The sequence below is a fragment of the Haemaphysalis longicornis genome, unplaced genomic scaffold, assembly GCF_048455015.1.
Source record: "Haemaphysalis longicornis isolate Haplotype H1 unplaced genomic scaffold, Haemaphysalis longicornis Haplotype H1 scaffold_6, whole genome shotgun sequence".
Lineage (NCBI taxonomy): Eukaryota > Metazoa > Arthropoda > Arachnida > Ixodida > Ixodidae > Haemaphysalis > Haemaphysalis longicornis.
In genome coordinates, this window is record NW_027526407.1 from 19,425,069 (window position 1) to 19,437,871 (window position 12,803).

The window sequence follows — 12,803 nt, forward strand, 5'->3', positions numbered from 1 at the left end:
GTGAAGCGGGCGTCGTTGAGGTTGGTTGTTGTTTGTTGGGCTTGGTTTTCCGATTTCTTAAAACCCGCTCATCAATGCAAAGGAAGTTTTAAGCGATAATGTGGTCAGTGTGGGTTTCGTTGGGCTTCAATTACAGATTGATGAGTTCTTTATAGTCCGAACCCGAGTACTTTTTTTTATTGAGGTGCGAGTTGAGATGCCCAAGGCGGTTTGAAATGTTTCTTTTCAAGGCATCCGGCTTTCTGATGTCTTGATGTCTGCGTTCTGTGAAGAAATTTTCATATGGTAATTGGTTTTGTAGGAAGGGCGTCCACCAACTGGAAAGTGTCACCTTTGATGAGGCCGTATTCTTCTCCTTTGATTCGGCGTATGAGGTGATGGAGTTGCATCACGGTTTTGAGAAGTTGCGGTAACAGGGGCGAACGAGAACCATCATGGTGCAAGTGTGCGCCAAGAATACTGTGGTTCCGGATTTCGTAAAAGGGATGACCGAAAACTGTGAAGTCGGAGTCTGGAGTTGGTTGGGGTGGATGTCTGCGCTCATACCCTGGGAACGATAAGTGCTGATTTAGTAGGGTCACATGTTAGTCGCCTGAGTTGAAGGTATGAAACTGTTTTATCCACCGCATTTTTGGGGGCATATTGCTCCTCTCCGCTGGGAGATTTCATTGTCCAGAGCGTTGTGGCGTCGGTGTAAGCTTTAGGATCGGGATTTGGTATTGTATTAAGTTGTTGCGGGGAGTGTGAGTAGCGTAAAATGAAAATTTGTACGGTAACCTACAGAGCACAGAAGCATGACTTTGGCGGTTGTTTGAAAAGACGTTAACACAAACTGCCCAAATGTAATAGTGGCTGTGGGGTTGCGCAGGAAGGATTTGAAAAAGTGGAAGGTATTGGATCCGCAAAAAAGAGAGTGTTGAAATTTTTTACACGACAGTTTCATGGGTAGTGTTGTCCAAGGTACTCATGACATCGAGCCTGTGTATCGCTTTATGGTTGGTACAGCTGACATGATCAATGACCTGCTCCTTGAAGTGCAGCAGTTCATCTTGAACAAAGGTTCTTGGTCAAAATTTTAGTATCAAAAGAAAATGTAGGTTTTGGTCTTCAATAAAGTTGACCAATCGCTGGTGCACCAAGTGACCAAAAAGCTTGCTTTCACGTGAGGTCAAAAAGGCTCGCTTTAGGGATGTAGGCGAGATAACGTTGTTCGGTTCTGGTATAAGCATTATATTAGAGTTCTTCCATTGTGCCGTAGGTGTTCCGTCGTCAAAGTGCCAGTTAAGGAACTGAAGTATAGATACTAATTTTTCGTAGTACGTTTTGTAAAGTACAACACACGCGGCAAGGAACTAATCCCTAACCGCATCCTTTATTGATACTGTCCTTTCAGGGCGTTTTGTTGCTAATAACACTAGGAAGGATGGAATGCAGTCGTTCTGATTTGAACGGGCCATCAAGTTTGGGAAGCTGGGTGGGTTGACGAAGATTTAAATAGGGAGTTGCGTGTTTATCGAAGCAGCTTCTGGGGTGGACGTAACGGTTTTTTATTATTTGCTTTATTGAATTGTTTGCTTGAGTTCGAGAGTTGCCGCTGTCCAGGAGATTCAAAGCAGGTGGCATAAATTTTGGTGCTAGGCGTGGCTTTGAGTTTGTAACAAAACAGTGCCAGTTTTACCTTTCAAATGTGGCGATATATTCTCGCCCTTTTTGGGGGAGCAGAGCTACTTGTGTCTTAAGCATTTGTTCACATTTTTTGTGTTCTCATCTTTTTGTCAAGCTCCTTCGCCATTATCACGTGTTTAAGCGATGTCTGTCTGAAGCTGGTGGTCTTTAGTGAGGGATATTTCTAGCATGTAGTTTGTACCCGCGGTTCCAAGGCCTGTGTCTATTCGGTTTGGTCGGCTTGTATGGGCTCTGCAGGGTGGCATATTCGTAGAAAGTGCACGAGTCGGTTAGTTTGGCTAGTGCTCGATTCGTTTTCTTTTTCCTTTATGATATTGAGGGGGGGTCGCTGCCCGCTGTTTCAGGGAAGCACAACTTCACATGTCGGCAATTTCTCGTGAAAGTGAGGCCGGCAATAGTGTCTTGATTTACGCCGTTGCCAATTCTAGTGGAAACGGTGTGATTTGTTGAAGATTAAGGTGATAGTTTTAGTGCGCGTAGTAAGGTTGTTTTTTTTCTGAGGCGTGGACATACCCGCTTGTATAGTGCGGAGCATTGCAGTCACCGACCAGGAGAAAAGGTTTCTTTTTGTATTCTGTCTGATTTCTTGAATATAGGCGTTAATAGTGTGAAGGTTACCGTTTGGAGGGCTGTATGTGTTACGTATGTAACTGAACATTACAGTATTCCACATATACTTTCCCTAAATGCACTGGCTATTTCTTCCCCCACCTGGTGTGGTTGGTCAGAGGATGCGTTGTGAACAATGATATCCCTCGAATGCAGCAGGGCCTACATAAATACGGTGTAGTGTGTACGCCTTTTGGTCGGGGTGTTTGCTTCATGAAGGGTAATTATGTCGGTAATGATAATGCAGCGAGTAGTGCAGGTTGACATCGTTTGCTAGTTAAAGAGCTACAGTTCCTTTGGTAAAAGAGGATTGCACCTCCACTGCCCTCAGGCATGGTAAATTTGCCATTTCATTTTTTAAATAATGGCAAGATTGAAAGGATTCGTAGAGGATTTTGAATGAAAATGTCTTGGTTATTTTGCTGTAAATGAGCTCTTGGAGACATTTACAGAAGGTGACGATGTTCGCTGCGTATGCGTTTGTTACTTTCATGAGAATCTGTGCGAATAGGGCATCAATTCTAGCGTGGAATTCGGAGGCTTCAAGTGTGTTGGGGGAGACATGGTAGGAGAGACGGGGTGGTAGCGTTATTTTTGTCCTTTTTCTGTGAGTTCGTGTTAAAAGTTCTCTTCTGGTGGCTGAAGTTGATTACTGGGTTGGGCGTACACGGGGAAGTGTGATAATGTTGGGAGAGAGTTGAGGTGTCCTGATGCCCAATAGCACTGGGAGTATTTGAAATTACACCTGGCCAGCTTACGTGTGGTGGCGTTATTGGGCACTCCTTTGGCCGGGTGGTTGTGGTGACGGTCGATAGTGCTTAAAAATCTTTGCCATGAAATTTGGGTTGCTTTTTTATTGTGCGAAAATTGCCTATCATTGGTAGAGGCCCATGCCGGAATATGTCACTTCGGGCAATCTTTCTCCGCGGTGACGTCATGTTTTTATGAGAGTTTCCGTCGGGGTATGCACGGCTGCTATTCTATAGGGTCCGAAAAACCTCAGTCAGTGCAATAAACCTTTTTCGGATGCGGGCAGATATCGTACCATTGGCGATGTCTCAGCAGCACCTGCAAATTTGAATGGTGTGTCAACATCATCGGCATCATATGAGCACACAGGTCACATTCACATAGTATAAGACGCGTGTGCCATTTATGGCAAGAATGGCTGAATTGGCACGAACTATTCGCCTAGCCTGGATAAGGTGCGTGTGATTGTTCTGGGTGAACTCCACGAGCTTCTCCTGAATGACAACGTCGAGCAGCTCACGTATGACTCGATGGGACGTCACCGAGGGTGGCTAATGCATGCGGTCTTGTCATGCCAGTGTTCCGGTGGAGAGCGCTTGTCAGGTGGGTAAGGCTGTCAGCGACGTAGTGGTAAGGCTTACTTTTAGGGAAGAGATTGTTGGCGAGATTTGGTTGGCTAATCATCACAGCTCGCGGTTGGTTCTCTGAAATCTCGCAGGAGAGAATGAGTGCAAGAGAAACATCTTGGTTGGTCCCATCGTGCACACGGAGAACGTTGAATAACTGCAAAACTGTGACATATTGATCAGGAGGAATTCTTGGCGCCTAGATGGCGCGCGGGGGTGGAGTAGGGTTTGGGCAGGCAGTAATGCTTTACAGTTTGGCCCTGAAATTGAGTTTGTTACGGGATTAGACATGGAGTACGTGGCTAGGTGAGTGGATGATGCTGGCGCTCTCGGCGTCATAATCCCTGAGTGCGGTGTTAGTTGTGGACGGTTGTTCCGCATAAGCGGCGCAGTAGGCTTTCGTCAATTGGAGATACCCAGTATTTTTTTCTGTATCGATGTTTTCACCTCTCTGCATGAGTGAAGTAGGTTGTGAGGGCAACTTTGAGGCTAGCGTAGTGTGGCTCGCTGTCTTAATATAAGAGCTGCTGTTCTCGCTAGTCCTGGCAGGGAGGCCTAGATTAAAGCATGTGTGATAGGCCGTAGAAGCGGCTAGTTTGCCCCAAGGGGGTCCCGTCGGCAAATCTGTTGTCTGGCAGTTCCTATGGGCATCATAAGTATTTTTCGTTTGTGGCGTCAGGTTACAAACCAATTAAAGCGGACCCCGAAACAGCGCAATTATTACTGTTAGTGTACCCTGGTCGTAAACATATCACGATTAGGAACTTGATCAGCTAAGTTCTGTGACCTACTTACCTCGCATGCTCCTCCTAAAGTTTGTGTGGGCAACCCAAATACGATTTAAAGCTGGAGGTAGCGTAATATTGCCAGGGAAAGGTTAAAGCGAAGAAGTGGGAGATGAAAAAATGGACAGTACGCGAAAAATATAACGCAAGCTTGTTTTTACGAAAAGAAAGGAATGCAAGGAGTGCGTGAAAAGGCGGGAAGAAATGGGGCAACTTGGGTATGAAAGACATGGCGTACTTTAGCTCACCGAAACGGTGACCGTGAAGCAGCGCCGGAATGCCGTCAGCCCTCCCGGAAACACGGGGCCTGGTCCGTAGATCTATAAACCCGTACTAGCCCCATCTGCAGACACCCGAGCGGAGCGTCGGCTAGCCTGGCAGTCGTTCCTTTCTGCATGGCGGCAACGTTCTCAAACGCAACCCCTTTCCTCCCACTGACCGACGTGCCCGTGTGGTGCGATAGCGAGTTTCTATTAGCGGCGATTTCGGCCAGTCAATGTAACGGTACTACGTAGCCGTTGCAGCCTCGCATCAACAGCTGGAATGCCAGGCTTCCGCCACTGGTCTACAATACCCCATCAACAGTACATCGCAGCAACAGTATTACGTTTTATATAACTGACTTCAGAGCTGTACCAGGCAACAAGACCTCGGAGATTTTTCTTTTACTTGTATTGCTTGCTACCTGCGTTGTGGGTAGTACTGTAACGACTGGGACCTTAGTCACGACCGTTTCTTTCTGTTGGATGGTGTCGTCTCTTTTCTTTTGTCGTCCGCTTAAACTCCCTTTTCTAACTTGGAATAAAGGTTGTTCTCCCGTCTATTGAATGCTCGTGGGGCAACGCCGTCTCTGCCTCTAAAATGAGCAAGTCCCGTGGTACACCAACCGAATCTTGACATAACTACGGATACCACTAATGACGTAATAAGAAGAGCTGGAAGCGACTGCAAGCGAAAGGTGTTAGAGTAGGGTGAGCGGCTGAGCATGGCATGCTGGTAGGTAAGTGGTCCCGCAGATCCTTATTAAACCAGTGCAAGAGACCATCTCAAAGGGCAGACTTAGTCTACCGAGCAAGCTCGATTTTGTTGGCGATGGAACGCAAGTACTTTGTAGTGCAAGTGCCGGATATTAGATGCATACCAATAGCGACCAATACAGAATTTCACTGGACCTAATGAGCTGCCTAATCTCAATTGTGATTCCCAAATTCATAAGCCATTGAAAACTGCTCCTGCTTTTCCTCGTCCTATTCTTATCCCATTCCTAATACTGTCTCTATGCCTAGTAAGAGATGATATGCCTCGTAAGAGGTAATAGTTTTGAGCGACATCGGTCACAAGCTTTTCGTAAGGGTAGCTGCAGAAAGCAGGTGGCACGCACTACCGAACTGGCGCAGAGTCACGGAGGTCAGCACAATTTTTCCATAATTCTTCCGCGATGAATACAAAAAACTACACATTAGCCGTGAGTTCAGAAGCGGTTAATACTGTTAGGCCGATCACATTCAAGCAAACGTTGACCGATTCGGCTGTAATAACTACGTCTCCCACATGACTCATGGCCGAAACTCAGCTATCAGCTTACACGTAAATTCGGTATTTGTAGGCATAATGTAAAAGTTACAGACAGGGCTGTCGAACAACTCGTAGTGGCATATCCGCTTTAATAATTATTCGCTAAATGCTAACGTGCAGTAGATTGTAGAAAGGACACTAAAAGGGCCATAACGGTTGTGCTGCTTCGTGTATCCCGAAAAACCTTCGCAGTGAGCGGCGACAAGCTTGGAAAAGAATTTCTGTGCTAACTTTGATGGCGTGGATGCAATGTGGAGATCAGTCAGCCCCACGGGATGTCTAACTTGAGACGGCGATGGCCACTGCCACGTAGGTTGCTATGGTATGATATCTTGGCGGAAATCGGTCGCCACTATTGAGGCACAGCGGTGAACTGAGGCAGGTCCGGAGAAATTGGCATTGTATCGTCTGAATACTGCATAGGTTGCTATTCTACGTTTTAGAGAAATTACCTACCTGTAACGTAGGACAACAAAAAGCACGTTGTGATAGTATGGAATTGAGCAACCTAAATTCTCCCCATTTTCGCGACCAGAAACAAGAATTGATGGGCTTCAGTCAAAACTTCTTCACTGATGATAATTGTGATTTACTTGCTAATTGCTGATCCATATTATTTATGAGAAGCGGTGACGTTTTGTGTTATAAAAAGAGGTCTATTCGAGAAGAGACCTATTCCTACATTTTGTGCGGGTGACATTCTGCGGGTGACATGCATTACAAGACATTGTTATGTCTTGTAATGCATGAATTCACGAATATTGTGTGTACTGAGGGCATGCAAGAATAAGATCACGTAAAAGTCCGAATTCAAAACTGCAAATGTCGCGAATGGATATGCAGATCTCTAAATTACATTTTTTACTAAGGGAATGCCGGAATAAGATCACGTAAAAGTCCGGATTCACAAGTGCAAATGTCGTTAGTGGATATGCAGAGCTCTAAATACAAAAAGTATTTCTGCGACGTTTCCCGATAGCTAGTCTTTGCAAAAAAATCATCTTTCTGATATAAAACCTTGCATACCCGCTTATCGGATGCTGTTAGAACGGGCATCAGGTATTAAGGAATGGTACCCGCCTTTTACATAAAAATTGTGCTACAGCAGAAAGTTGTTCTTTTTGTCAGGCCTACCGATGTCACAAGCTCATTACCATTGTCAATAGAATAAGGGTCACCTCAAAATTCAGCAATAATATCAGGCGAATTACGGTAGTCCTCAAGGTACCAATCGAGATGGGAAAAAATGAATGGTTTGTGTAATATGCCTAAACCGATTTCTGTGGCTATAGGACTAAATACAGCAGGTCTACCGGAAACTTTTACGGTTTAAAAACTACAACCAGATGGGGAGATTTGGGATACAGATGCATCCCACTGTGTGAAACTGAATGCTCTGCAAAGTTCTAAACCACTACAAATGGCGATGGAGGAGGGAACAGAATACGTCTCGTAATTTGGCCTGGCTGGTTGGTAGCACTCAGCTAGTGTCACTATATAAGGGTACAGAGCACCGTCATTTTTTTCTGCTATTCCCTCCCTCCGCTATGATCATTAGTCAGTTCACATTAAGTGACATTTTTTACAGTGCAACGGTTCATTGGCACCGTCATGTTGTTGGTGCGTTATAATCTCCCAACTGTTTTATGGGTTATCTGGTCCTCCCTGCTATGTTGCTGCCCGCGAGAGAAATAGTACCGAATGCAAATAAAGGACACCAAGTCTCACAGCATTTCAGCAGCACAAACAAGTTCAACGATGCCATTTTGCTGCATCTTCGGTAGTGTTGTTAACAAATTACGGGGTCAAAGCTAACGGCTTGGCCATTGCTACAGAAATTTCGCAACACTTATAACAGTCAAAATAGCTGTCATTGCTGATGTGCATGCCTCAGTGGCGGTACACTAATGTATTATCTCCTTTTACTACCATCGGCTTCTGTGGCGGGAAATGGTGGGTCCTACGTAGATTGATGCATGCGCTCAGCGTGTTGCGGAAGAACTGCCCTCTTTAGTGACACTCGTCTTGCCTAGCCTGCCATAATTTTCTGCAAAAAAAACCTTTACACGGAACTTATTGTGGCGGTCCTATTATTTACAGGCCCTTTGTTATCTATATTGCAGTTTTGATGTATGTTTTGTTTTTCTCTAAACAAATCATTAGCTCTATGCTTTATGTCTCACTAGGCTGACGCATGAACTTGGAATCTTAGTCCTTGGCGCTTAGGCGTTTTTACCCACGAAGATACGCCACTGGGGGTAGCGGTATATATCTATGTTGCAAAAGTAAAATACATTGAAAAATAAAAAATACAGGTACGTTTGCGTTAAGCAGAACCCCTCACACCTGTGTAGTGAGACAAAAAGATCCAGCACCGGTAGATGCAATGGCATATCGAGGATATGCACCAAGCGTTTTCTGCGGAAGTATTGTCTAGGGCCCTTTGCAGTTATCCTACACATTTAATGATGTCCTAATCTTCTCTTGGCAGGAGAGACGGCTGTAACTCGCTTCTTCTCACCCCTTGTAGCCGATTTCGGAACTCATTAGCATGCCATTCTGCTCTTCACGAGCATGAGCGCGCTCCCGTGGCACCGCCGGCACCTATCACCTTTTCTGCGACGTTCTAATAAACATTTATAGTTTGGTAATGTGTGTCTGCTTCCTCTGTGCGCAGCGCGGCAATTGAATGGCACAGACGGAAAACAGGCAACACACGGGGGTATGGTAAAGTCGCTTTTGCTGTTGTAGAGGCCTGGAACTACACTGGCTTCAAACCTTCATCGGTTCGAAACCTTGACCAGACGTTCTTTTATTTTGCTGAAATGGCGGCATAAGTAATATATCGTTTCCAGGGTTATCGTATTTATTAAGGTAACTTGCAAAGTTCCCCCGCTACGTATTGAAATATTTAATTGAAACAATGCATATTTCTCATTTTTTCAGTTTTTATAACTGGCAGTGTGTTACCTTGGAAAGTTGTGTTGCTCCTTATGGTTGACACAACAAATTACGCACATTGTGCACGTAAATAACCTACTCGGAAAGCAACATTTAGAAATTTAGAGCTGTCTTACCATTTTTCTCTGTTGCTGCTTTTTTTTCTCTGACCTGTTTTTAAATACATTTTTATCTGCAGCAATAAAAACTATTCAGTGCCACTCAAGAGTAAAAGGAAACGGTACTCACCCGACCGTCACACAGGAATGCGACAAAAAATTAAAACAAATTTGTCCATATAAACCATTTTTACCATATAACGTATATGATAAAAATTGCCCCAACATGACAAGAGCACGCTATGCAAGATGAAATCCCACATTTCCGGAAGATTTCAGCAGAAAAGCTGATTGTTTGGTTTTTGTGATGGCTTCTATTTTTAGAAAACCATTTTTGTCATAAGTGAACACTATCAACCAAACCTCAACAACGGCTTTTGCAATGCAGTATATTTCATGCGCAATAAAAACTTCAATTGTGGCGAACTGATAACGTCTTTTTTTGTGCAACAGAAGACAGTTTGGAGAGTTTGCATATCGACGCGTGTATCTGCTACCCAGACACATCAATAAAAAGATACGTCAAAGCATAAAAACAATGGGTGAAACTGCATATTAGCGGTTACATTAGGAAAAATGAACCATTGCATCTGAACGGATGTACCGATAATTATAAAAAGTGCGTGCCAATGCAGCCTATAAAGCTTGTTGGAAACGGAACATGTAAACGCCGCCCACAACAATTACCCATGCGACGTCACTTGAATTCACACACGACTCTCTACAAATAGCGAAACCATAGACATCATAAATTCCCTTAACCCCACTATTACTCCAAAGAGATATTCTTTGCTGAGATAAATCTATGCACAATTCATGAACGGTGGGTGGTTGAGTTTTTTTGGTGACGCGCATGATCGGAAACTCTTTTTTATAAAAATGAAAGGACGCTTATACCCGGTGTTTGACGATCTCAATTCTCCTTCATCTCTGGCACCGCTGACGGAGTACACCAGATCGGTGGCAGAGACGGAGAAATGAGATTTTTTTGCGTTAGTCCTGATTTTCCTTTATTGTTATAACGCTTAGTGCCTGCGCAATTCGCAAACTCGGGAGCTACACGTGCCGTGCGCCGAGCGCACAGTGGTGTGAGTGGTGGCATGACACTATTAAGTGGCATTTAGCGAGAACGCAGAGCATAAACTCGGAGATGTCCTCAGTGAGTGCACCGTCTGTGTCCCCCGTATCCGGGTGGGCTCGTAGCTCAATTAATAAGGAAACGGCTTTCGATCGGTTTCGGTATTTGTTCCAGATTCGGTTTCTGGCATTTCCAGTAATGTATTTTATTTTTTTGCGGGAGTATCATGTTCACACTATGGTCGCGACAGGACCCTTGGGGTGTTGAGGTAAAAAGCTTCGCTTTAACATGCGTTAAACCTGCTCGACCACTACAGTGCAATGACGAATATTCCGTTTGGCACCCAGGAACAAATTGTTCACCGTAATACCATGGGCTGAAAAATGTGCAATAGTTTGCTTGCAGGAGTAAGCACCCACGTCTATGCCATCGTGCACAATCATGGGAAAGTTCAGAGGGGAGCATTGTGATACGGGTGCTGCACGGTTTTCATGACTGAAAATAACAATTACATATCAGCGTACTACACCGGGCACTATAGGTGAACAAGTCTGCTACCGTTGAAGTAATTCCTGCACCAATGCACTCATCGAGCATCTTTAAGGCACAGCTATAGGAACCTCTCCTGATTTCCCGCAAAATAAAACCTGCTATGAAGACGGAAAATCTATTCAAGGCTCTTGACATGATGCTCGAAAGACAATACATTGTATGGTATGTTCCAGAGTTGTTGTATCAAAACCAACAAGAACACTATGTGTATGAGTTTCCTCTGCTGTAGTCAAGAGATAATGCGATGGTCATGGTGCCGTTTTAGAGCACTCATACTGCATCGAAGCAAAAGAGCTTATCGTGTTCTTTTTAAACAACGTACCACAGATGTTGATAACTGCCCGGCTTCAGGTTTTTGTTTTAACTTTCCTAAATCACCTTTCTTTCTCATCTGAAAAAATATGTTAACTCTCCAATGTTTTGTTACGACACCATTAGGATATTTTTTAGGATTTACACAAGAATTATTACTTTTTTCCGGTAAAAAAAGTAGTGCGTGTAAACTTCATCGTGCGATTCCGTTGTGTCCGCAAAGGATAATCTTACTTAGCTATTCCCGGGACACGGGCGGACAATTAGGTGGGAAGACACACGACAACAAACGTACCGAGAAGCACGGCAGCTACACACAATGCTTCGAGCACAAAGAAGCGAATACTTTGCAAAACGACCACGTTAATTCAGTTGTAGCTGCATTAACGAAGGCGAAGACGACAAAGCACCACTCGAAGGTTCACTTTGCGAGCTCATAACGGGAGTTGTCAGTGCTCCTAGGACTCCGTGCATTTGGCCAGGCATAGCTGCCGCTGGCGCGTTAGCTGCTGGCGTGTTCTAAAATATACGTGTTGTTCTGTGGCTCGGCATTTTCATTTCCTGGTGTTGCCACAGAATTGGGGGCCACGAACATCGCACATGGCAGCCGCAATCACAAAGCTTTAGATGCCCAGCTCGGACCCACCGCTGTTGATGACAGCCAGCGAACATCCTCCGCCGCGCAAGTTGATGTGGCTGCACTCTTGCTTCAGCTTCCGTAGTACTGGCCTGAAGATCCACAGCTCCGGCTCGCGCCCGAAAACATCAGGTTCGTCATAGCTCGCATCAAGTCGCAGACCCAAAAATTCAATCATCTTGTGTCAGCGCTGCCTGACACACCGAGTTTTGCTACCTGATTGCATCACCGCCGGCGACCGTCACCTTTTGACACCCTGACGAGTGAACTCATCAAGCGGACGGGAATGTCGGAACACCGACAGTTGCAGCTTCTACAATCTGAAGAACTCGGTAGTAAAGATGGTTGTGGTTCGGTTCTCTGAAGTCTGGTGTCGATCAGGAACCTAATCACCTGGGCTCCAGTTCATTTGGCAGGAGGCTGGCAGGGCGATGGCGTTGAAGTTCTTGGAGATGGCGGTCAAATTGACGCACTCGAGGCGTCGGGGTTGATTAGGTGATACGAAAGTTTATATACGGCTATTTACAGTAGGATAACTGGGTACTTGAGTAGGGAACGGAAAATCTTGAAACTTCAGCTTGACGCTAGCTCCGAGTGCGCACAAATCACTCGAGCTCCTCAACTGCGTCTAACTCTCTTATTCTCGGAGCGCACACAAATCACTCGAGAAACGACGGCCGAGATTCTGTCTCGCCGCAAGATCCGTCTTGTTGCCCGCTACGACGCTGTACCCTAAACTTCCAACGCGATCTTAACCTCTAGCCTAGGGGGCCCACAAATCCCAACCTAGCTTTAACGGTCGAGACTCCTTGTCCCGCCGGGTACTGCCCAGCTCAGCGCTGAGACAAGGGCAATATCTAACGGCCATGTTCGCCCTTATAACGCTTCGAGATCACGCTCTCTCGGGAATGACCCTGTAGTGTTTGTACGCGCGTAAGGGAGGGTCCAAGTTCACGTAGACAGGTGTCACTCAGCGCACTACGGAATATTCACTGAGGCGCCACAATCTTTGGGTCACGGGTCCGCACGCGGGAGAGCAAGCGCGCGCGACTCTGAGGTGTGAGGGCGAAAGGCGGCGACTGCGCACCATGCCGACATGAGCGCGTTAACAATGGTGTCTCCGCGGCGCGCGCT

At 45.5% G+C, this 12,803-nt stretch overlaps 1 protein-coding gene across 3 annotated transcripts in view; it reads left to right on the plus strand.

Annotated features, from left to right (window-relative positions):
- LOC144142278 (uncharacterized) overlaps positions 1 to 9,523 on the plus strand; it is an 89,948-nt gene extending 80,425 nt beyond the window's left edge. For 2 of the 3 annotated variants that reach the window (XR_013316932.1, XR_013316933.1), the window contains exon 7: positions 9,171 to 9,523. Coding sequence is in view for 1 of the 3 variants with exons in the window: in XM_077673655.1 (XP_077529781.1) it covers positions 8,523 to 8,581 (59 nt within the window). In the remaining 2 variants the exon portion in view is untranslated. Of the gene's footprint in view, positions 1 to 8,522; positions 8,683 to 9,170 lie in introns of those variants that run through there. The other variant, XM_077673655.1, reaches the window with a different exon arrangement.
- Positions 9,524 to 12,803: the final 3,280 nt, after the last annotated feature.